Source organism: Camellia sinensis, chromosome 14 (assembly GCF_055761805.1).
Source record: "Camellia sinensis isolate YWXY chromosome 14, ASM5576180v1, whole genome shotgun sequence".
NCBI classification, from domain to species: Eukaryota; Viridiplantae; Streptophyta; class Magnoliopsida; order Ericales; family Theaceae; genus Camellia; species Camellia sinensis.
This window is the reverse complement of record NC_138974.1, coordinates 36,673,396-36,694,699: the sequence shown is the minus strand read 5'-3', so window position 1 is coordinate 36,694,699 and position 21,304 is coordinate 36,673,396. Positions and strand designations below refer to the sequence as shown.

The 21,304-nt window shown below is 38.0% G+C and overlaps 1 protein-coding gene across 1 annotated transcript; it reads left to right on the top strand.

The window, feature by feature from the left end:
• Positions 1-15,750: 15,750 nt before the first annotated feature.
• LOC114320131 (2-methyl-6-phytyl-1,4-hydroquinone methyltransferase, chloroplastic-like) lies at positions 15,751-18,625 on the top strand. The gene is made up of 3 exons (XM_082906231.1): positions 15,751-16,475; positions 17,041-17,347; positions 18,068-18,625. The coding sequence occupies exons 1-3, from the start codon at positions 15,916-15,918 to the stop codon at positions 18,221-18,223; spliced, it is 1,023 nt and encodes a 340-aa protein (XP_082762357.1). The 5' UTR covers positions 15,751-15,915; the 3' UTR covers positions 18,224-18,625.
• The last annotated feature ends 2,679 nt before the right edge of the window (positions 18,626-21,304 follow it).

Genomic DNA, 21,304 nt, shown 5'->3' with positions numbered 1-21,304 from the left:
CAGTAAAAATGTGAAATATAGCTATGGCAATTTAAAATAAAATAAAGAGATAATGGAAAGAGAGACAAACAAATTTATAGTGGTTCGGTTTCAATTCGGCCTACGTCCACTCCTCAAGCTTCACTTGAGATTTTCCACTATCTTCTAGCTTCACAAGGGTGCTAGCAACCTCTTTACAGATAGAGCAATCCTCCATGAATTTTACACAGGCTCCACAAACCCAAACCCTTGCAAATCTTAGGTGATTTACAATCACTCTCAAGATTTCAAGAACGCAGTGTTGCAACACTTTTACAAGATGAAATGGTATTTTTGCTTTCAAAGAAAGCTTACAATAAATATCTCTCAAAGATAGATATATAAAATGAAACTTTGATTTTTCTGTAAATCTCACACAAGAAAGATGAGCTTAAAGTTATAAGGCCCAGTGTATAATTTTTGAAAAAAGATGTGAGTGATTATAGATCAAAGAATATTTTCAGGTTTTTTGTAACTTGTTTACATTAGAAGCTTTAGTATATATAATGAAAATTATAGTCGTTGTATTCATTTGAATTTATAGCCGTTTATAACCGTTGTAGTCATTTGAATTTATAGCCATTTATAACCGTTGTAGTCATTTGAATTTATAGCCATTTATAACCGCTGTATTTTCATCATTACCAATTTGAATATCTTTTACTCCAATTTGAATATCTTTTACTCCATCATTACAAATTTAAATATCTTCTACTTGAACCTTTTGAACCTTTTGGCCTTTTAAACCTTTATAGCCGTTTATAACTGTTGTACTTCTATCATTGTTAATTTGAATATCTTCCACTTAAACTTTTTGAACCTTTTGGCCTACTATTGTGCTAGGCTGTTTGAACATTTGTTTTGGGCTGTTCGAACTCCTAAATATTAAATACATTCTAACAACATTTAGAATAAAGGATTAGGTGAGAAATAATGGGACAAAATAAATTTTGATTCTATTTTTCTCTTTCAAATAAATCATCAAAATAAATTTTGATTATATTTTTCTCTTTTTAAATAAATCATCAAAATAAATTTTGATTAAAATATAATTAAATAAATCATTAAAATAAATTTTGAATTTTATTTTTCTCTTTCAAATAAATTAAAATATAATTAAATAAATCATCAAAATAAATAATTTTAACAACGTGGTATCCGGGATTATTCAATAATTTTTCTTTTATCTCTCCATCGTTGGTCTCAGGCTCCTTTTGAAAATAGCCTTATGCATAACCTTAAAATAGTAGCTCTAATGGGTGTTCTAATGAGATGGAAAATAGAGAGTAAAGAGAGATAGAAAAAGGAGTGTGGACCCCCATATCACATGAATATTCTCCACATCATTAGAGCTCTCAAATTAGAGCTCCCAAACATTATTGTATTTTAATACTCCCACTGTCATAAAATATTAATCTCTTATTTTATTTTTTATTGTCTTAAAATATTAATCACTTTTTAAAAATTAAGAAATAAAATAATATAAATTTATTATTTGCTCTTCTTTTAAATTTATTAATAATACAAAAAATATAATTATGATAATTGATATTTCTAAAAAAATACTATTAAAAGATAATTTTGAAAAATTAATAATTTTAAAATATAATAATTGTACTATAAAAAAATTAAATTCTCCAAAATAAATCATTATTTAATAAAAGAATGGTCATTTTTTGATAAATCGCCTTTCTAAGTGTTTTATTTCATCAAACTTATTATTTTTTAGTATTCCATTAAATATTGTTTAATGTAATATGGTCAAATCATTCTTTCTAATTTTTTGTACATATTTATATTTTGAAACTAATACATAACAATAGTTCCTCATTTTATGGAGAAAATCTCTCCCTCATTTCAAAGATAAAATATTTCTCTTATTCCATAAAGAAAATCTCTCTCGCATTTTACGAAGAAAATCTCAAATTATGAATTTTGAACCTTTTTATAATTTGAAAATTTTTAAAATAACACCAAAAAATCTGAATGAAAATCAAAATATAATGTGAATGTTCACAATAAATAACAAATATACAACTAACTTTTGAAAAAATAAAACACATACTAAAGTACAATGTGAATATTCATAAGAAATAACAAATATACAACTAATCTTCGAAAAAATAAAATTCATACAAAAATACAATGCGAATGTTTGCAATTTATAATTAACATACAACTAGCCTTAAAAAAATAATTCATACCAATATAAACATTTACATTGCAACGTGAAAGTATAAAACAAAAGTGAAAAAAGTGAAAATCGAATATATCAATTGTTCAATAGTGTGTGGGTGAAAATATGACCACACTACCTGCTTAGTAACCAGCTGGAGAGCACAGACAGAATAGATGGCTTCAGTAACCTGTAACAGAAAGAAAAGGCTCCGGCGGTGGTTCTTCCACCCGGGGGCACTCCGACGATCAAGTCAGTATATCTCTCAAAGATAATCAAGTGCAAAACTATACTTAAAATATAAATTGCATACCTTAGACCCACGGGGGTGCCTCTCTTTTATAATATACTCAATCCAAGTCCTACTAGAAGTATGACTTCTATGTACTCCAATTATGTGCTTACTTTGGACTCCTCAAGAGATAAAGATAAACTCCCTAAGAGCTTTATCCTTATCTTGGTTAAGTCTCCTCATCGTCTTAGGACTCTTGTCCCTTATCTGCTTATCTCGGATTCCGATATCTTCGGAGGCATCCTCGGCCTAGCCGAGATGACCTCGGCATAATGACCAAGATACGTGGCACCTCGGCTGACACGTCGGCGTCACCATGCCACGTGTTTGTATTCAGAAAATATATCCCCACAACTGCCCCCTAGGTTCTATTACCTCGGCATTCTGAGGTGATGGAACCTATACCGATATTTCGATATTTCTTTTCTGAGTAATGGCTAAAAAAAACCGTTTAGCCGAGATAATCCTCTTCGAGCCGACGTATTCTCTTCAGAGTACAAGGTTTCGAACGTACTCTTCCACGCGCATGAGCTGTCATGCATATCTAACCGTTCTTTTCACGTGTATTGTCTTTATTAGAGCGTGTCTGTGACGCACCTGAAAGCCGTCTGTCATTTGTCTGCGCCGTCTGACGCGTGCGATGCTCTAGGCGTAATAAATGCCCTATTTTTGCCGCCGTTTCACGTTTTTGACAAAACTTTTTCTTGCCTCTTTCTCCCTTCACTTTTTGCATTCTGATTTCTTGCATTCTCTCTCTCTAAACTTTCTGAAATCCACCATTGTTCTAACTCGAAGTTCTGCGATTTTTTTCCCTTCACCTTAGCGAAGTTTCCTCTGTTTCGTCGTGCCTGCAATCGTTACCATTTCTCGGCGTCGTTCTTTCCGACTTCATTTGTTCTGGTAAGGCCCCGCTCCCTTTACTTCCAAACTTTTTCTGTGTTTTTACCATTACTGCTTTGTTGCTCGCTTTCTTTCTCTTATATTTTGAACATTTGCACTGTTTCAACACTTTTCTTGCCACTGTTCTTGATCTTTTTCCACTTCTGTATTTCTTTTGTTTCTGAGAACTATACCTCTGGTCTTGAATCTGAAACTCCGTCTTTGTTTTCTGTTTTTCGTATCTGTCCCAGATCTGTGCCTTCGATCTTGATCTTTACAGTTCTTAGGCTTGGGATTTGTGTGTAGAACCTTCAAGTTCTTAGGCAAAACTGAAACAAGTCTTATCAGTCCTTTCCTAGGTCTTTGCCGAGGTTCTTGCAACCCTTCTTTAAACGCCCATCTTCTGAAACATATTCTTATTTTGTTTAAGTCGACGTAATGGGTATGTGGAGGCATAGAGTAAATACCCCAACAAAACTCGAATACTTTAGGCAGGAATTCTCCATCCCAGCCGATGTTCATCTTAAGCTAGCTGGGGATAATGATACCATTATGTCCACAGACCATACGATGCCCTTTCCTATAGTAGCTTTCACCGAATGTGGACATCGGCTTCCACTTGATCCCTTGTTTCGCGAAGTTCTTCATTTCTACAGGCTAAACCCCATGCAACTTACTATCAACTCCTATAGGGTGATTAACGGTATTATAGCTTTAGCTAGGCAGGAGAATCTTAGGATCACCCTGGCCGACCTTCAGTACTGTTATACAATGTGCCCCCTTAACCTGAAAGATAGGGGATTTGTATATTACCTTAAGCCGAGGTCTACTGAGTTTAAAATTGTAGCCGACCTCTCAGACTCCAACAAGGGGGCTGGGGATGACTTTCTTATTGCTTTGGGAAATTGGGAATTTGGCCCAGATGAAGATGTCCATCTCTACCCTCTTCCTCGAACAATTACAGAGGGCAAGGGTAAGAGCCCAGTGCCAATGCTTAGTTGTTTTTATTTCAGTCTTTAAAATTTGTCTGTTTCTAATGTCTGTTTGCTTGTCCTATAGATCTTCATCAACCACCAAAGAACTTCCGTCAATCCTTCTTCCCTGGTCAAGATTTAAAGAAGCTTCTTGGTCTTCCAATCCATAAGCGTAAGGCTCCCCTGTTGCTGAACTTCATTCCGACATATAAATCCACTTTACCCGACGTCCCGAAAAGGAAGAAAAAGAGTCTTTCTCCTCCTACTGCCACAACTGTAACTGCGTCTTCATCCCGAACAGATCAAGGATCCACCTCTGACCCAGCCGATCTTCTATCCACTTCGGCCCCCTACTTAATACCAATTCCAGAACATAAACGTCGACGAAGACTTGTAAAGACTGCCGAGATGGTTCGTCCAAGGCCTGTCGTTCAAGATCTTCTTGCCGACCTTCCAACCGACGCTGATGCTGAACCATCGCATACGATGCCCCCACCAAAGCCAAAGAGAGTAAAAAAGGCTCAGCCCAAGCCCAAGGCTACTGACGCCGAGGTTGAGGATGCTTTGCCTATCTCCCAGCTGGCAGAAAGCAAAAAATCAACCTCTGCTTCCACCAAGAGGTCTGCTGAAACCCAACCCTCGAGGTCCACACAATCAAAGAGGGCAAGGTCATCGTCTGCGACGACCTCAGCGTCCAAGAAGCCCGACGTTCCATGGGCCCCTCAACTAACTCTGGAGGATAGGCCTATCATGACCAGTGAAAGTGCCGACGATATTAACGTTGGTGTCGCCCTCAGCACTGCTCTTCTCCTTCCGAAGGATTTGAACCGAAATGCTGAGCTTAGTGAGTATGAGAATTACGCTCTTATGCTCCAACACTCCGTTCAATTAAGTGCTCCTGCTTGCACTTGTGATTCTTCCTTCTTGTTTCTTACTGAGAATATTTTCTAATACTTTTGTTTTTCTTTAGGCCATTCAGCACGCCCACTCATTTTCAATGCAATCTTTTGAAAATCGGCAAAGGTTGGTTGATATGAAGTGGGAAGCATCTTCCATGAAGAAAGAGATCAAATCTCTTGAATCAAGGATGAAAAAATTGGAAGATCAGGCCGAGGCGGCTACTAAGGCCCAAACTCTAGCTCTTGAGAAGGCCGAATCCGCTGAGGCCGTTAAAAAAGTTGCTGAGGCTGAGAAAAGAGAGGCCGAGGCTAAGAAGGCCCAAGCGGAGAAAGAGCTCCAGCAAGCTCTGGCCACCAAAGAGGCCGAAGTCAAAGAGGCCGATGAAAAGGCCTATGCCCAGGGTATGGCCGACGTCGCAGAGGATTATAAACTTCAAGTCACGCAGGCGTGCAACAGGGGATTTTCCCTTGGTTGGATGTCCCTGATAAAAAAAACTTGATCTTCCTGTTGACTCGCCCTTTCGTAAGGCCGATGCTATTCCTTTACCATTTCCTCCTCCAAGTCAGGTTGAATCAGAGACTGAGGCTGATGCCGAAGAAGAGGATGAAGGAAAAAACGATGATGAGGCCTTGGTGAGAAAACCCAAGGATGCTGCTGAAGCTAAGTCCCCTCCTTCTGCTGAGCAAGTGATGGATTTAACCTTGGAGGAGGAGGGTGATGAGGTTGGGGGGGCACCCAAGGAAATTGCCATCGGGCAACTATCATCCGACCTTCTTTTGGCTGAAAGAAATCTAGACAATACGTTGGCTGAGATTGATGCTAAGATTGAAGCAGAAAAGGTTGCCGAGGAGGTTCCTCCAGAATCGTCCTAGGTCCCAATCCCTGCAGCGGCTAACACTGAAGAGTCTTGAAAAAATGTTTTTTGTACTTTTTTCTTCTTTTTCTGTACTTTGTAATTTGTACTCTCTTTTAATTTCTGGACAATGAAAAACTCCTTCTTATGGCCGACGTAGCTCTTTCCCTATGTAACTGCAACTGTTCCTTCTATGAATGTTTTTAATCTTCTGATGTTCTGTTGATTGCTTCTGCAAAGCTCTATACTTAGAAATTTTTGCATGCTTTTTCATTTTGCTTCCTTTGTGTAATCTTCTCGGGGTTATATACCTCGGGTATAACAATACAACTTTTACTTCGGCAAGATACTGACCTGCAAACTTTTCATAAATTTTAACAAGTATAAACATATACTACTTAATGTAAACTTTGCAAGTTTCTTCTCGAGTTTCAATAAGTATTAAACAGTGATCTCGGTCTATCATACTTGCAAATTGCTACAAATTTCAACAAGTAGTAAACAATATACTTAGCCTTTACATCAACCTGTAAATTTTTGTATACCTCAGCGGGTGATCATATGTCGGTTTAACATAAACTTGTAAATTGCTACAAATTTCAACAAGTGTTAAGTATCTTCCTTAGGGTTAAGCAACCCACATATTGCTATGAGAACTTAAGCAATAACCTCGGCTTTCAACTTGTAAATTGCTACAAATTTCAACAAGTGAAGATAAGGAATCGGCTTAATTCCAACTTGTAAATTGCTACAAATTTCAACAAGTGAATTAAGAAATAATCTCGGCTTAACTTCAACTTGTAAATTGCTACAAATTTCAACAAGTGTTAATAAGGAATCAGCTTAATTCCAACTTGTAAATTGCTACAAATTTCAACAAGTGAAGATAAGGAATCAGCTTAATTCCAACTTGTAAATTGCTACAAATTTCAACAAGTGAATTAAGGAATAATCTCGGCTTAACTTGTAAATTGCTACAAATTTCAACAAGTGAAGATAAGGAATCAGCTTAATTTCAACTTGTAAATTGCTACAAATTTCAATAAGTGAATTAAGGAATAATCTCGGCTTAACTTCAACTTGTAAATTGCTACAAATTTCAACAAGTGAAGATAAGGAATCAGCTTAATTCCAACTTGTAAATTGCTACAAATTTCAACAAGTGAATTAAGGAATAATCTCTGCCTTTTCTTTGCCCCCAATGTGAACCTGAGTTTGACTTGGGTTCACATTAATTATGTTTTCAATAAACATCAATGCATAACTTTCTCAATCATGTGTGTTGAAAGAATTCTGAAAAAACTTTATTGATGATATCGGCCAAAATATGATGTACATCTAATGATAGAAAAATTTCAAATTACAAGTATTCCAAGGTTTGGGCAATGCTTTGCCCTCATTGTCCTCAAGCCGATAAGCTCCATTGCCTAATACTGAAGTAATTCTGTAGGGTCCTTCCCAGTTTGGGCCAAGCTTGCCTTCCCTCGGATCCTTCTTGTTCCCGACAACTTTTCTCAGGACTAGGTCGCCGACTTGAAAATCTCTTGGATTGACCTTCTTGTTGTAAGCTCTGGCAAGCTGTTGCTGGTATACTGCAAGCTGAATTGCAGCTTTCTCTCTTCGTTCTTCCAATAAATCCAGATCTCGGGCTAAGAGTACGTCATTGGTGCCATTCTCTACTCCCTGGGTTCTGATCCCTGGGATGCCGATCTCCAATGGGATGACTGCTTCTGTGCCATAAGCTATGGCAAAGGAGGATTCTCCTGTTGATCTTTTCGGCGTAGTCCGATATGCCCAAAGTACGTTGGGCAATTCGTCTACCCATTTTCCTTTTGCTGCCTGCAGCCTTTTCTTTATTCCATCCAGAATTACTTTGTTGGATACCTCTGCTTGCCCATTGCTTTGAGGAAAACTTGGTGTTGAGAAATAATTCTTGATCTTGAATTTTGCACAAAAGTTCTTGATGAGTTTGCTGTCAAACTGTGTTCCGTTGTCGGCAACTATTGCTCTTGGAATCCCAAATCTGGTGATAATGTTTCTCCATATAAAATTCTTGACGTCCACATCTCGGATTTTGGCAAGAGGTTCTGCCTCTATCCATTTTGTAAAGTAGTCTGTCGCTACCAGCAAGTATTTTCTTTGCCCAGTTGCTTGGGGAAGTTGTCCAACCAGATCCATCCCCCATTGGGCAAATGGTCAAGGGCTGGATACTGGGTTTAGGTCGGCAGCTGGCTGATGTATCAAAGGTGCAAACCTTTGGCATTGTTCACACTTCTTCACATAGGCTTCGGCATCCTTTTGCATGTAGGGCCACCAATACCCCTGGGTAATGGTCCTGTGGGCTAATGATCTGCCCCCAGCATGGCTTCCACAAATTCCTTCATGAATTTCGTAAAGAAAATCTTCAACCTGCAAAGGGTGTACGCACCTTAAAAGCGGCCCAGTGAAGGACCTTCTGTAGAGATGGCCTTCTGCTGTTAGACTGAATCTGGCCGACTTCAGTCTGATTTTATGTGCTTCCTTATGGTTTTCTGGCAGCTTCCCCTATTTTAGGAATGCAATGATTGCATCCATCCAGCTTGGTCCCAAGTCCACGCACATTGCTTCTTGTTCGGTGCCCTGTTTATCTATGCTCGGGGCCGACATGTAGTCGATCATAATTGTCCTTGTTCTTCCAGTTTGAATTGAACTGGCCAATTAGCCAATGCGTCGGCGTGGGTGTTGTCATCTCGGCTAACTTGGAGTAATCTGCAGTTCTGAAATAGGGCTGCCAATCTGATGACTTCCTTTGCATATGCCGACATTCTTTCGTCTCTGGCTGCAAATTCTCCTGTTGACTGGTTAACAATGAGTTGTGAATCACAAAAAACAATTACCTCATCTGCCTCTGCTGCTACTGCCAGCTTTAGCCCTGCAATTAATGCTTCATATTCTGCTTCATTGTTGGAGGCTTTGAATCCCAAACGGATGGACTGTTCTACTATTTCTCCATCTGGAGATATCAGCAGTACTCCTGCCCCTGCTCCCTGGCGGTTTGAACTTCCATCGATGAATAGTCTGAATGAATCGCCGATGTAGATGCTGCAGGGTCTGAGCTTCTCTTTCTCTTGCTTTTTTGTCTTTGGCTGGGATTCTTTTTGCTTGTTGGGACAATGCTTATCTTGGCTCAACGGAGCCCGATGTGTGATGGCTTCAGGTGTGAGTTCTGCGACGAAGTCGGCCAAAACTTGGCCCTTTATTGCTGTTCTCGGCCTAAACTCCAGGTCAAACTGGCCCAGGGTTACTGCCCATTTTGCTATCCTTCCTGTTAAGTCTCCTTGTTGCAACAAGGACTTCAGTGGGTGCTCTGTTAGGACCACAATCTTGTGTGCCTGAAAGTAATGGCTCAACTTTTTTGAAGCCATTACTAAGGCCAGCATTAATTTTTCCAGTGGTAGGTATCTTGTTTCTGCGTCGGCCAAAGTTTTACTTACATAATAAACAGCCTTTTGTTCTCCTTTTTCCTCTCGGATTAGCACTGCACTGACTGCGTGTTCTGAGACTGCTAAGTACAAAAACAGTTCCTCCCCTGGTACTGGGTTGGAAAGAACCGGAGTTGTGGTCAAGTATTTTTTTAGGTCGGTTAAGGCGGCTTCACATTCTTCTGTCCATAGGAAGTCTGTGGCTTTTTTTACCAGGTTGAAGAAGGGTCTGCACTTATCTGAGCTTCTGCTGATGAATCTGTTTAGGGCTACGGCCCTTCCAGTAAGCACTTGAACTTGTTTTGCCGATGTCGGGCTCTGTAAGTCCAGGATGGCTTTGATTTGGTCTGGGCTGGCCTCAATGCCCTTTCTTGTTACCAGATATCCTAAGAATTTACCTGATCCAACTCCAAAGGCGCACTTCGAGGCGTTGAGTCGGAGCCGATATCTTTTGAGTATGTCAAAGACCTCTTTTAGATCGGCAAGATGACCCTTTGATTCCTTGGTCTTCACGACCATGTCGTCGATGTAGACCTCTACTGTCTTGCCGATCAGGTGCTTAAACATCTTTGTCACTAACCTCTGATAGGTTGCTCCTGCGTTTTTCAACCCAAAAGGCATTACCTTGTAACAGTACAGGCCTTTAGGGGTGATGAACGCGGTCTTCTCCTCGTCTGGAGGGTACATGGCAATCTGGTGGTACCCTCTGTATGCATCCAAAAAACTCATCCTTTCATGTCCTGAAGTGGCGTCTACCAGTTGGTCGATTTTGGGCAGAGGAAAGCTGTCTTTGGGGCAAGCTTTGTTGAGGCTGGTAAAGTCTACACAAACCCTCCATTTGCCATTCTTCTTTTTTACTACTACTGTGTTGGACAGCCATGTTGGGTACTGAACTTCTCGGATGGCCCTGGCCTCCAGGAGTCTGTCTACCTCTTCTTCTACTACTTCGACGTGCATCAACATCGGTCTTCTGGCTCGTTGAATCACAGGTTTTGCCGATCTGTCGACATTCAGTCTGTGGCAAGTGACTTCGGGGTCAATGCCTGACATTTCATAAGGTGTCCAGGCGAACACCTCTATGTTTGTTCTTAAAAAATCTTCCAGTTCTCTTTCTTCTTCTTCGGCTAAGCCTGAGCCGAGAAGAAAGAAGCGTTCATCGTCGCCCTCCTAGACGAGGATTTTCTTCAGTGTCTCTTCACTCTTTTCGGCTGGCTCCTTGCCGACATCATCTAGGACCTCCATGTTCTCGTCTTCAATCTCTGCTTTCCTTGGCTCCCGTATACTATAGGTGGACGTCATTGCTGTCATGGAGCAATTTTTTGCTTACAGTTGATCTCCTCTGACTTCTTCAATCCCATGCTCTGTTGGGAACCGTAGTAGTTGATGCAACGTTGAGGGAACTGCCCCCATTGCATGCAACCACGGCCTTCCCAAGATGATGTTGTATGGTGAGGGCGTGTCAATTACCAGAAATTCCATCTGGATCTTCTTAGTGCCGGCTTGTACTTCCAAGTTTGTTGCGCCCAGTGGCCATGTCGGCGTTCCATTAAAGCCGACCATCGGGCCGCTGGATTGTTCTAAGTCATCAGGGTGAAGGCCCAGCTCCTTGTAACATCTGACATACATGATGTCACAGGAGCTGCCTTGATCTATTAGGATGCGTTTCACTTGGCATTCCCCAACCTGGAGGGATACTACTAAGGCATCATTATGCGAATGTTGGACCAATTCCAGGTCGGCTTCAGTAAAGGCTATCATCGGCACTTGGCATTCTTCTGGCCGATGTCTCTTCTCCCCGACTTGGTAGACATGCTGTAAATGTCTTATCTTCTGGGTCTCCCCTCTGACTTCGTTTGCGTTGACCCTTGAGTGGATCACATTAACCACCCTCGGTCCTTCTGCTTGTGGTGGCTGTACTGGGGGAGGTGGCACTGCTGGTGCTTGAGGCAACCTTGCCTGTTCTTCCCTTGTCTTGGCTTCATCGACTAGGTCCCTCAGAAGGCCTTGTCTCACCAGGTCCTCCAAGTGTGCTTTCAAGGCTCTGCAACCTTGAGTTGGGTGTCCTTCTTCATTGTGGTAGGCACAACGTCTACCAACGTTCCTTCCCATGAATTCCCCTGGTGCTCTTGCCGGAGCCCTGAAATAAGGTTGGTTTCGAATTTGATCTAGGACTTTATGGATTGGGATTCGGAATACCGTCGTTACCGCCTGTTTACTTCTCAACTCTGTTTCTTGTTTGGTCGGCCCATTGTTGCCTCGGCCTCGCTTCGGCGAGCTATTGCCCTTTTCTTGCTTTACCTCTTTGTTTCCCGATGTATCTTCTTCGGCTCTGGCGTACTTCTCAATTCTTGCCATGAGTTCTTCCATGCTTTTTGGCAATGTTTTTGCCAAAGACTTCCGTAGTGGGCAGTCATCTTTCAGGCCGTTCTTGAAAGACATGACCGCTACCTCTTGGTTGCATTCGGGTATTCGGTTGAACACCTCGTAGTACCTCTTCGCATAGGCCCTAAGGCCTTCTTCCTCGGTGATTCTCAGAGCCATCAAAGCATCAACCCTCAGGGGTTGTAGCTTGTTGGTCACAAACCTGGCCACAAATATCTCGGCCAGGCCTTCCCATGTCTTTATGCTTCCCTTTGGTAATTTATGGAACCAATCAGATGCAATTTCCCCAAAGGATGAGGGGAATACTTTGCAGAGCAACGGCTCGTTCCCGCTATATAATGCCATTGAATTCAAGTATAGTCCAACATGAAAGTTTGGATCTGACTTGCCATCATAAATTTGAAATCTCGGCATACTGAATCTCTTTGGTGGTTCGAATTTGTCCAGTTCCACCGAGAAGGCTGTCTTCGGCTTTACTGGGAAGTTTACCTCGGCTTCAACATTCTGCTGCCTCCTTTTGAGGTAGTCCCTCAGGTCTTCTTTGCTCCTTCTTGGAGCTCGGCTGTCTATGGATTTTAGTCTTTTTGGTACACTGCTTTCGTCCTCATGGTGGGCCCGTTTGGATCTTTCTCCATGGGTTGTGTCAAAGCAGAGTGCTTGCCTTTGAACATGCCGATGTTCTTTGGGCTCTGGATTCTTCGTGTGGTGCGTCCTTCGGGACTCTTCTTGTCTCGGTTCTTCTCGCCCGACTTCTCTGGAAGGCCGGTGAGAATGCCTTCCGCTCCTGGTATGCTGAGGGACGTCGGGAATTGTTTTTCTTCCGCCCTTCTGGGCGTTGATTGCTGGCATCGGCGTATCTTGCAGCGGGTATGGTGGCTGCATAACATTATTCTGCATCATGAAGTTGACGACTGACTGAAGGTCTGCCAACTTGTTTGCCAATTTTTTTACTTCCTTATCCCTCCGTAGACATCTGTCCCTCCATACCTGGAGGTTATCTTCATTGTAGTACTTTCCTTGGTCTGTCCTTTTTGACGTGTCGCCTTCCTGGATGACGTCTTTCTCTCTGTGACCCTGGTCACGGGTTTCTGTATTGTGGTTGTCTCCTTCAATGTCAAGGTCAATTGGTCTGCCACTCCCAGCGGGAGCGTCATCCCCCATATTTTCCTGCTGTCCGTTACTGGCCATCTATTCTTCCTTCGTTCCCACAGACGGCGCCAAATTGTGTGGGTGAAAATCTGACCACACTACCTGCTTAGTAACCAGCTGGAGAGCACAGGCAGAATAGATGGCTTCAGTAACCTGTAACAGAAAGAAAAGGCTCCGGCGGTGGTTCTTCCACCCGGGGGCACTCCGACGATCAAGTCAGTATATCTCTCAAAGATAATCAAGTGCAAAACTTAATACTTAAAATATAAATTGCATACCTTAGTCCCACGGGGGTGCCTCTCTTTTATAATATACTCAATCCAAGTCCTACTAGAAGTATGACTTCTATGTACTCCAATTCTGTGCTTACTTTGGACTCCTCAAGAGATAAAGATAAACTCCCTAAGAGCTTTATCCTTATCTTGGTTAAGTCTCCTCATCGTCTTAGGACTCTTGTCCCTTATCTGCTTATCTCGGATTCCGATATCTTCGGAGGCATCCTCGGCCTAGCCGAGATGACGTCGGCATAATGACCAAAACACGTGGCACCTCGGCTGACACGTCGGCGTCACCATGCCACGTGTTTGTATTCAGAAAATATATCCCCACAAATAGTAACAAAAATGATTGTTCAATTAACAAGCATATTAACAAAAATAACAAACATACAATTAACTTTCGAAAAAATAAAACTTATACCAAAATACAATCTGAATGTTCACAATTTACCATTAATATACAACTAGTTTTTTTTTTTTTTTTTTAAAAAAACACTAATACCAATGTGAACATTCATACTACAACGTCAAAATATAAAAATAAAATTGAAAAAAATAAAAATCGATTATTTCAATTGTTCAATGGTAACAAAAAAATATTGTTCAACCAACAGTATAGTAAAAATATGTATATATATATAACTAACTATTGAAAAAACTTCAAAAAAAAAAATTCATACTAAAATACGATGTGAATGTTCACAATTTATAATTAATATACAACTAAACTTAGAAAAACTAATTTATCCCAACGTGAACATTCACACTGTAACATAAAACAAAATTGAAAAGAAAAAAAAAAAAACTATTTCAATTGTTTAATAGTAACAAAAAATAATTATTCAAATAACCAATGATATGTAAACATTCATATCTTGCAAAATATATAATTACGTCTATATCTATATTCCAACACTTATTTATCAGATTTTCAAATAATGTGAAATGTAAATATTCACACTGATTGACAAAAAATAGAAACAATGGCAGCAATAGAATTAAGAATTCAAAAAAACTCAAGCCTTGTTTGGGAACTAATTTTTTAGCTTTTTGGCTATATATAAGGTAGAAAAAATTAGTATGTTTCAGATAACTTTTTTAATTTTTTACGAAAAATTGAATTTTTGACTTTTTGGTATAAGTTGTTGGCTTTTTATTTTTTTAGTAAATTTTTGACTTTTAAGCTAGAGTAATATCGCCAAACAAGGCCCCAATCACTCTAAAAACAAAAACAAAAAAAAATTATCACCCATATCCTCATTTTCATCATCATCTTTATCATTATCACTATCCTTAACAATCTATGCAATTTCACTATTCTACCAATCCACATCAAACTAAACCCATATTTGAAAAATATGCTTTTAACAAATTGTCTGGATATAAATAAAGTTTCGACTTACAACAATTGAGAAACATAGAGTTTTGAACACAGAGCAACACAAAATTTTAAACACAAAATAACAATGGAGAAACACAAAATTTCACCGCAACAATAGATAAACATAATATTATTTCACCACTACGTGTAAACTAGATATTATAAACTCTACTAAATAGAGAGTTTTAAAACCATAGCACACTAAAATAATACCACAAATGTGAATGAAATTGATTAAAAAAAAAGAATGTGAATAATAGTAACTACCAAAATAGAAATAGTAATAAAAAGGATATATATATATATATCATTTTTTTTTATATAATACATATCAACAATAGACAATGGTATAATAGTCTAATAAATAAAGCAAATCAAGAAAAAAAGATCTCATAAAATAAAATAAAAGTATAAATATATGAAACTAATTAAATTATAATTTTTCTTAACGGACTTATTGAGTTAAATCCCTCCAAATAAGATTTATCAATTAGAATCTCTTTTTTTTTTTAAAAATGTAATAATTTATAGTAATTTATAGTCGTGTTTGGTGTAACTGTTAAAACAGATTATAAATTATTGCTTAACAAATTATAGATTATGATTTTAATCAGAAACTGTTTATCTGTTTGGTATAACTGTTGAATTATAGATTTAAATTGCTGAGTAGTGTTTGTTAAATAAACTGTGAAGTAACATTTTCAATTAATTTTTATTTTTTATTATTCACTATTTGTCTACATTTCTCATAAAAAATAATAATAATATTTTATAATCCATTTGTATCTTTTTTTATTTTTAAAAAAATAAAAAATAAAAAAATCTAAAAGTATAACTGAGCAGAAGCTGATAATCAGAAGTAAAGGGTGAGCAGTTTCTTAGAATCAATTTTTTTGACTTAAAATAAGTGATTAAAATTAAAAATTATTTGAAATAAATTTAACTAAACAGTTCAAAATAACTTTTTAAAAATCAAAAATCATAAATTAGCTAAAAAAAAAAAAAAAAAAACCACCATACACTCAGACTTGTGAGTGAACTATACTAGTCAGTGTTGCTTTCCCTTGTAATCTTCAATCCTGGTGTTTAACCTTCAAATCGGTGAATTAAACCCAGAACAGAACCACTGGTAGTGGTTTTCCATTTGTGGGTTTTTGTTACCCGATCATTCCATGGCTGCTTCTTCAATGCTCAATGGAGCTGAAAATCTGACACTCGTTACTCGAATAAACCCAAAAAATGTAACATTTGGCGGCTCAGATTTTCATGGGAAGCGTTTTCCCAAGAGCAGTTTGATATCATTTAGGGCTAGAAGCAACAAAACCCTAGCACCCAAATGCAGCGTTTCGGCATCGAGGCCGGTTTCGCAACCTAGGTTTATACAGCACAAGAAAGAGGCATTTTGGTTCTATAGGTTTCTATCAATCGTGTATGATCATGTGATAAACCCTGGGCATTGGACAGAGGATATGAGGGACGATGCGCTCGAGCCCGCCGACCTAAGTGATCGGAATTTGATAGTGGTTGATGTGGGTGCAGGAACAGGGTTCACTACTTTGGGCATAATTAGGCGTGTGGATGCGAAGAATGTCACTATTCTTGATCAGTCGCCGCATCAGCTTGCGAAAGCAAAGCAGAAAGAGGCATTGAAGGAATGCAAAATTGTCGAAGGAGACGCGGAGGATCTCCCATTCGGTACTGATTATGCCGATAGATATGTATCTGCTGGGAGGTATGTAGTGCCCTGCTCAATCCTTTTTATTTGATTTTTTTGTGTCTTTTATTTTATTCATTTCATGTGCAGTATGATTTTGTGGTTTCAGTTACTGTTCTTGAGCTAGGTTTGATTCATGTTGGTTTATTTGAGTTAGTTTATAGGAGATTTCATTGAATCCATTTGGAATTGAATTAGTGTAAACATTCTACTGTTTCTGTGGTGTATATATTGTGAAATGGAAATATTAGACATCATGCAATGTGTGTTGTGCAAATGTATTGGGTTTTTATACATGGCCAAAATATGAGGGCATTTAAGAGTCTATAAAGGAGCAAATCTTTTGTTCCAATGTATAATTGGATGAACTTAGAAGTGTTAACAGAAATAACATTGTATGCCAACTTTAGTCCCCATTAGATGGGAATGTGAGAGGGGTAGATTGGATACTAATAACAAGGTAGATTTGCAAAATGAAATTGATTAGTCGTTTATGTCCAATTTGAAAATGAATTAGAGAGAGGAAGAGGGATTTTACTTCGTTAGTGGTCTCTCTTACAAGAATTTGTTTGCATTTTCTTAGTATAGAATATTGGCCAGACCCACAACGTGGCATCAAGGAAGCATACAGGGTGTTGAAACTTGGAGGGAAGGCATGCCTAATTGGTCCTGTGTACCCGACATTTTCGCTGTCTCGGTTTTTTGCAGATGTGTGGATGCTCTTCCCAAAAGAGGAAGAGTACATTGAGTGGTTTGAGAAGGCTGGATTTAAGGATGTTCAACTGAAGAGGATTGGCCCAAAATGGTACCGTGGTGTTCGCCGCCATGGACTGATCATGGGATGTTCTGTTACAGGTGTCAAATCTGCTTCTGGGGATTCTCCTTTGCAGGTGAGATTAAGGGAACATGGGTTAAACTCTATGCATACCCAATGGGAATTATCAATTTTCTTTAACATCTTTTTGTTCAATGTTATAGTTTCATGTGCTCGAAATCCATTTTATCACTATGATTCTTCTGCTTGACTATCTTGATTTGTTTTGGGTTTGGATGAGCAGTTTATATATTTTTTCACTGTTGATTCTTGATGTCATTTTATTAGCCTGCGAACTTCTAACCTCTTGCTTCAAGCTTGAATGTAAGGTTACATCTCAGTTTCATAATAAAGAGGATTGGTGTTGTAAAATTATTCTAGTTGCAGGAAAGAGACAGAATTGGACTCCAGAATCCAATAGCCAAACAAATTGGGTTTATCTGTGGTGGTGAAATTAGTTACGTTTTTTTATTTATTTTTATTTTTTTAAATATCCCATGACACGACCCCTGAAATCGGAAATTTGGACCTATTGAATTTGTACCAGAATAATTAACGAGGATATATGTAAAAGTTGGGGTACCAGCAGTTGTCCAAACAAAAAAAAATAAAAATAAAATGTAGTAGCATTTGGCTTGTTGAGTTTTGCTGAAATGATTTGCAGCCTTAACTAGACAATACCTCTTTAGTATTACAAACACTTAACTATATTGATTAAGTTACTGTTGAAGCTCATCTAAGTTTTTTTTTTTTAATCTTTCTAGATTTATGAAATTGTGTGTTTTTCTTCTCGCAGCTTGGTCCAAAGGCAGAGGATGTCACGGAGCCTGTCAATCCATTTGTGTTCCTGGTCCGCTTCATCCTGGGTGCCATGGCAGGAACTTATTACGTACTGGTTCCAATTTACATGTGGCTCAAAGACCAAATTGTCCCCAAAGGTAGACCTATTTGAGAGATGTTAGGGCTTGTTCCAATTTGCACAGAGCCTGTCAATCCATTTGTGTTCCTGGTGCGCTTCATTCTGGGTGCCATGGCAGGAACTTAATATGTACTGGTTCCAATTTACATGTGGCTCAAAGACCAAATTGTTCCCAAAGGTAGACCTATTTGAGAGATGTTAGGGCTTGTTCCAATTTGCATAAAGACAATTTCAACCGTAGTTAATTTTCAAGCTCGTCATCTTCACTCTATACATTCTCAACTTTATTGTTAAGATCATAATTGTATGTTTGAGGAGGAACTAGAAATCAGATCATTCTATTCACAGCAATTTATAGGTAAGGTCTTCCATCTCAGCTGGAGCACTTGTAACCTGTATATTACACCATTACTCATGACTGTTTGATTCTTGAAATGAGGTGTACATTTATTCAGCTTTCACCTCTTTGGAAAGTCAATTTACAACGTGTTGGTAGAAGGAATGAATGAATCTATGCCAACCTTGGCAGAGTGTGATTCACAATAGGTACAAACCAAGTTAGGCTGCCAAAAATTGAGAGACTGTTTGATTATTGAAATGAGGCGTACATTTTCAGCTTTCACCTCTTAGGAAAGTCAATTTACAACGTGTTGGTAGAAGGAATGAATGAATCTATGCCAACCTTGGCAGAGTGTGATTCACAATAGGTACAAACCAAGTTAGGCTGCCAAAAATTGACATGGTGATAGTTTTATGCTGTCAAATTTTGGTGTCATTGGCATTGTTGATTTCACCGTTACCTTACAGTGAAATTTTGTGGATATTGTTGATAGTATACACACCTTTCTCCTTCCCTTTTTTTTCTTCTTCTTGGGTTTTCATTTTGGGGTTTGTTTTAGGGTTCCTGGTATTAAGACTTTATAGTATAAAGGACATCTAATATTTTTATAATGCCTAAGGTCCTTCAATTTGATACAGAGAAATTCTATCCAAAGAAATTTCAACTCAGAGAAATTTTCATCTAGAGAAATTTTAAACCAGAGAAATTTCCATCCAGAGAAATTTCAAACCACAGAAATTTAAAATTTCTCTGGTTTGTTCAATTTTTTTGATTTTCTATGTTTTGAAATTTCTCTAGGATTGAATTTTCTCTAATTTTCTCACAAATAACTCTGTGATTTGCTGTTTTGCTTGCCTTAACTCTTGGTGTCAAGCAAATTATGGGAATTTATCGAACAACATCAATCATCTTACTTGTTTCCACTTTTTAAAAAACACTTTTCAAAAAATTCTACTTTCTTATTTTTCGTGTTTTTTTGTTTTTACTAAATTTTTTTAATATTTTAAGCAATTTTTTTACTTTTTAGACACACTTAACATAAATACACCTAAAAAGTAAAAAAAATTATAATTTTTTTAAAAAAAAATTCACCAAATGCCAAAAATACAAAAAAAAAAAAAAAATACAAGAATTTAGTATATTTTTTTGTATTTTTATGTATTTATTAATTTTTTAAAATATTTTTTCATAAATTTTTTAATTTTTAGATACATTTATGTAAGGTGCATCTAAAAAAGTAAAAAAAAATGTTTAAAATTTAAAAAATATTTACTGAAAACAAAAAAATACGAAAATCAAAAAATTCAGTTTTCAAAAAACTTAATTCAGAAAACTCAAACCAAACACACTGAATATTGCTCTCCTTCTCAACAAGAGGGTTTCAAAATTTGATTTCACAAAAATTGGATTTTATACAAATTAAGCATTCTAGGTTCCAGCTCAAAACTAAAAAATTTCTCTGGACCAACCTAGAGAAAATTCAGTTCAGGTGATCGTAATTTACCATTTCTTTCTGGTAATGGATCATTTGAATCAGCTTTGCGTTAGGAAATTATAAGATCCTGATCACTTGTGATATATATGTTGTTTGTGTTGCAATCAGGATGCCACAAGAGGTGATCCTCAGTACCAGCATCACAGAGGAGAATATTCAGCAACACCAGCAAAAACATCTGTACCATCGGAAGCTATAGACAAACAACTCTCTCTCTCTCTGCACCGAGCCAGCACCACTGCGAAGCATCGACCAACACCAACCTCAACACCACATGCAACCATGGCAGCAAGCTTATGATCAACTCTCTCTCTCTCTCTGTAGTGTCGGATTTGAAAAATATATACATATGCATGAACCAGTTGCTTTTATCTTCTCCATGAACCAGCAGCAGGTGGCAGCTGCTGCGGCTGCTTCCGTTCAACCTGGAATTTGAGCCAAAATTTTATTAGAACCCTAATTCGATCTCTGAGGATGAAGAGTTCATTGTGAAGCTCAAGAGTCTAGACGTGTTTGAGCAAGAACAAGGTCTGATAGCTCTGAGAAAGCTCACGAGGATGATGGAAGAAGCTAGGGTTTAGGGTGGATGTAGGAGAGAGAGAGAGAGAGAGAGAGCAAAGAGGGAGAAGAGAGACCAAACTCAGTTTTTGAAACCCTTTCGTTTCTTCTTAAATTTCTCTGTGATATATGAGTTTGGGGTTAAAGGACTTTAGACATAATAAAATAATATTGTGGATCTCTCCCATTATTAAAAGTGGGAGAGGGACCTTAGACTAATTTTCCCTTTCATTTTCTTGGCGGGGGACTTCGGCAAAGGTATATTGATAAAATAAGCAAACAATAATATCTTTGCAAAAAGGAAGTGGGGTGTTTTGAGAAGTTGATAAAAAGCTGGCTTTTGATTTTTTACCAAGCTTTTCAACTTTTTGAAAAGTGATTTGAAAAATTAGTAAAAAACTGACTTTTAGCTTTTTGATTTAATATTTATTTATGTTATCAAATCAAATTAAAATGATCAAAATATCCTTACCCAACATAAGAAATTTATTTTTTTATTTTTTTATCATAGGTTATAATTTTAAGACTTGCGTTTTTGCTCTTCCCAAATGAAAATTCACAACTTTTTGACTGCTAGCTTTTTTGGCCTCGGATAAAAAACGTGACTTTATTAATAACTTTCCAAAAAGGCACTTTGACTGCATTTAGCAAATTTTTTCAGGAAACTAAGGTCAATTGATTTGTTATTATTGAAAATATTTTTAAATAAACTGAATTTAAA

Excerpts from the sequence above, each read along its gene's own strand:
- LOC114320131 (XM_082906231.1), top strand. The coding sequence starts at position 15,916 with ATGGCTGCTTCTTCAATGCTCAATGGAGCTGAAAATCTGACACTCGTT. Across the intron at positions 16,476-17,040 it reads AGATATGTATCTGCTGGGAG|TATAGAATATTGGCCAGACC; the intron begins GTATGTAGTGCC and ends GCATTTTCTTAG. Across the intron at positions 17,348-18,067 it reads CTGGGGATTCTCCTTTGCAG|CTTGGTCCAAAGGCAGAGGA; the intron begins GTGAGATTAAGG and ends TTCTTCTCGCAG.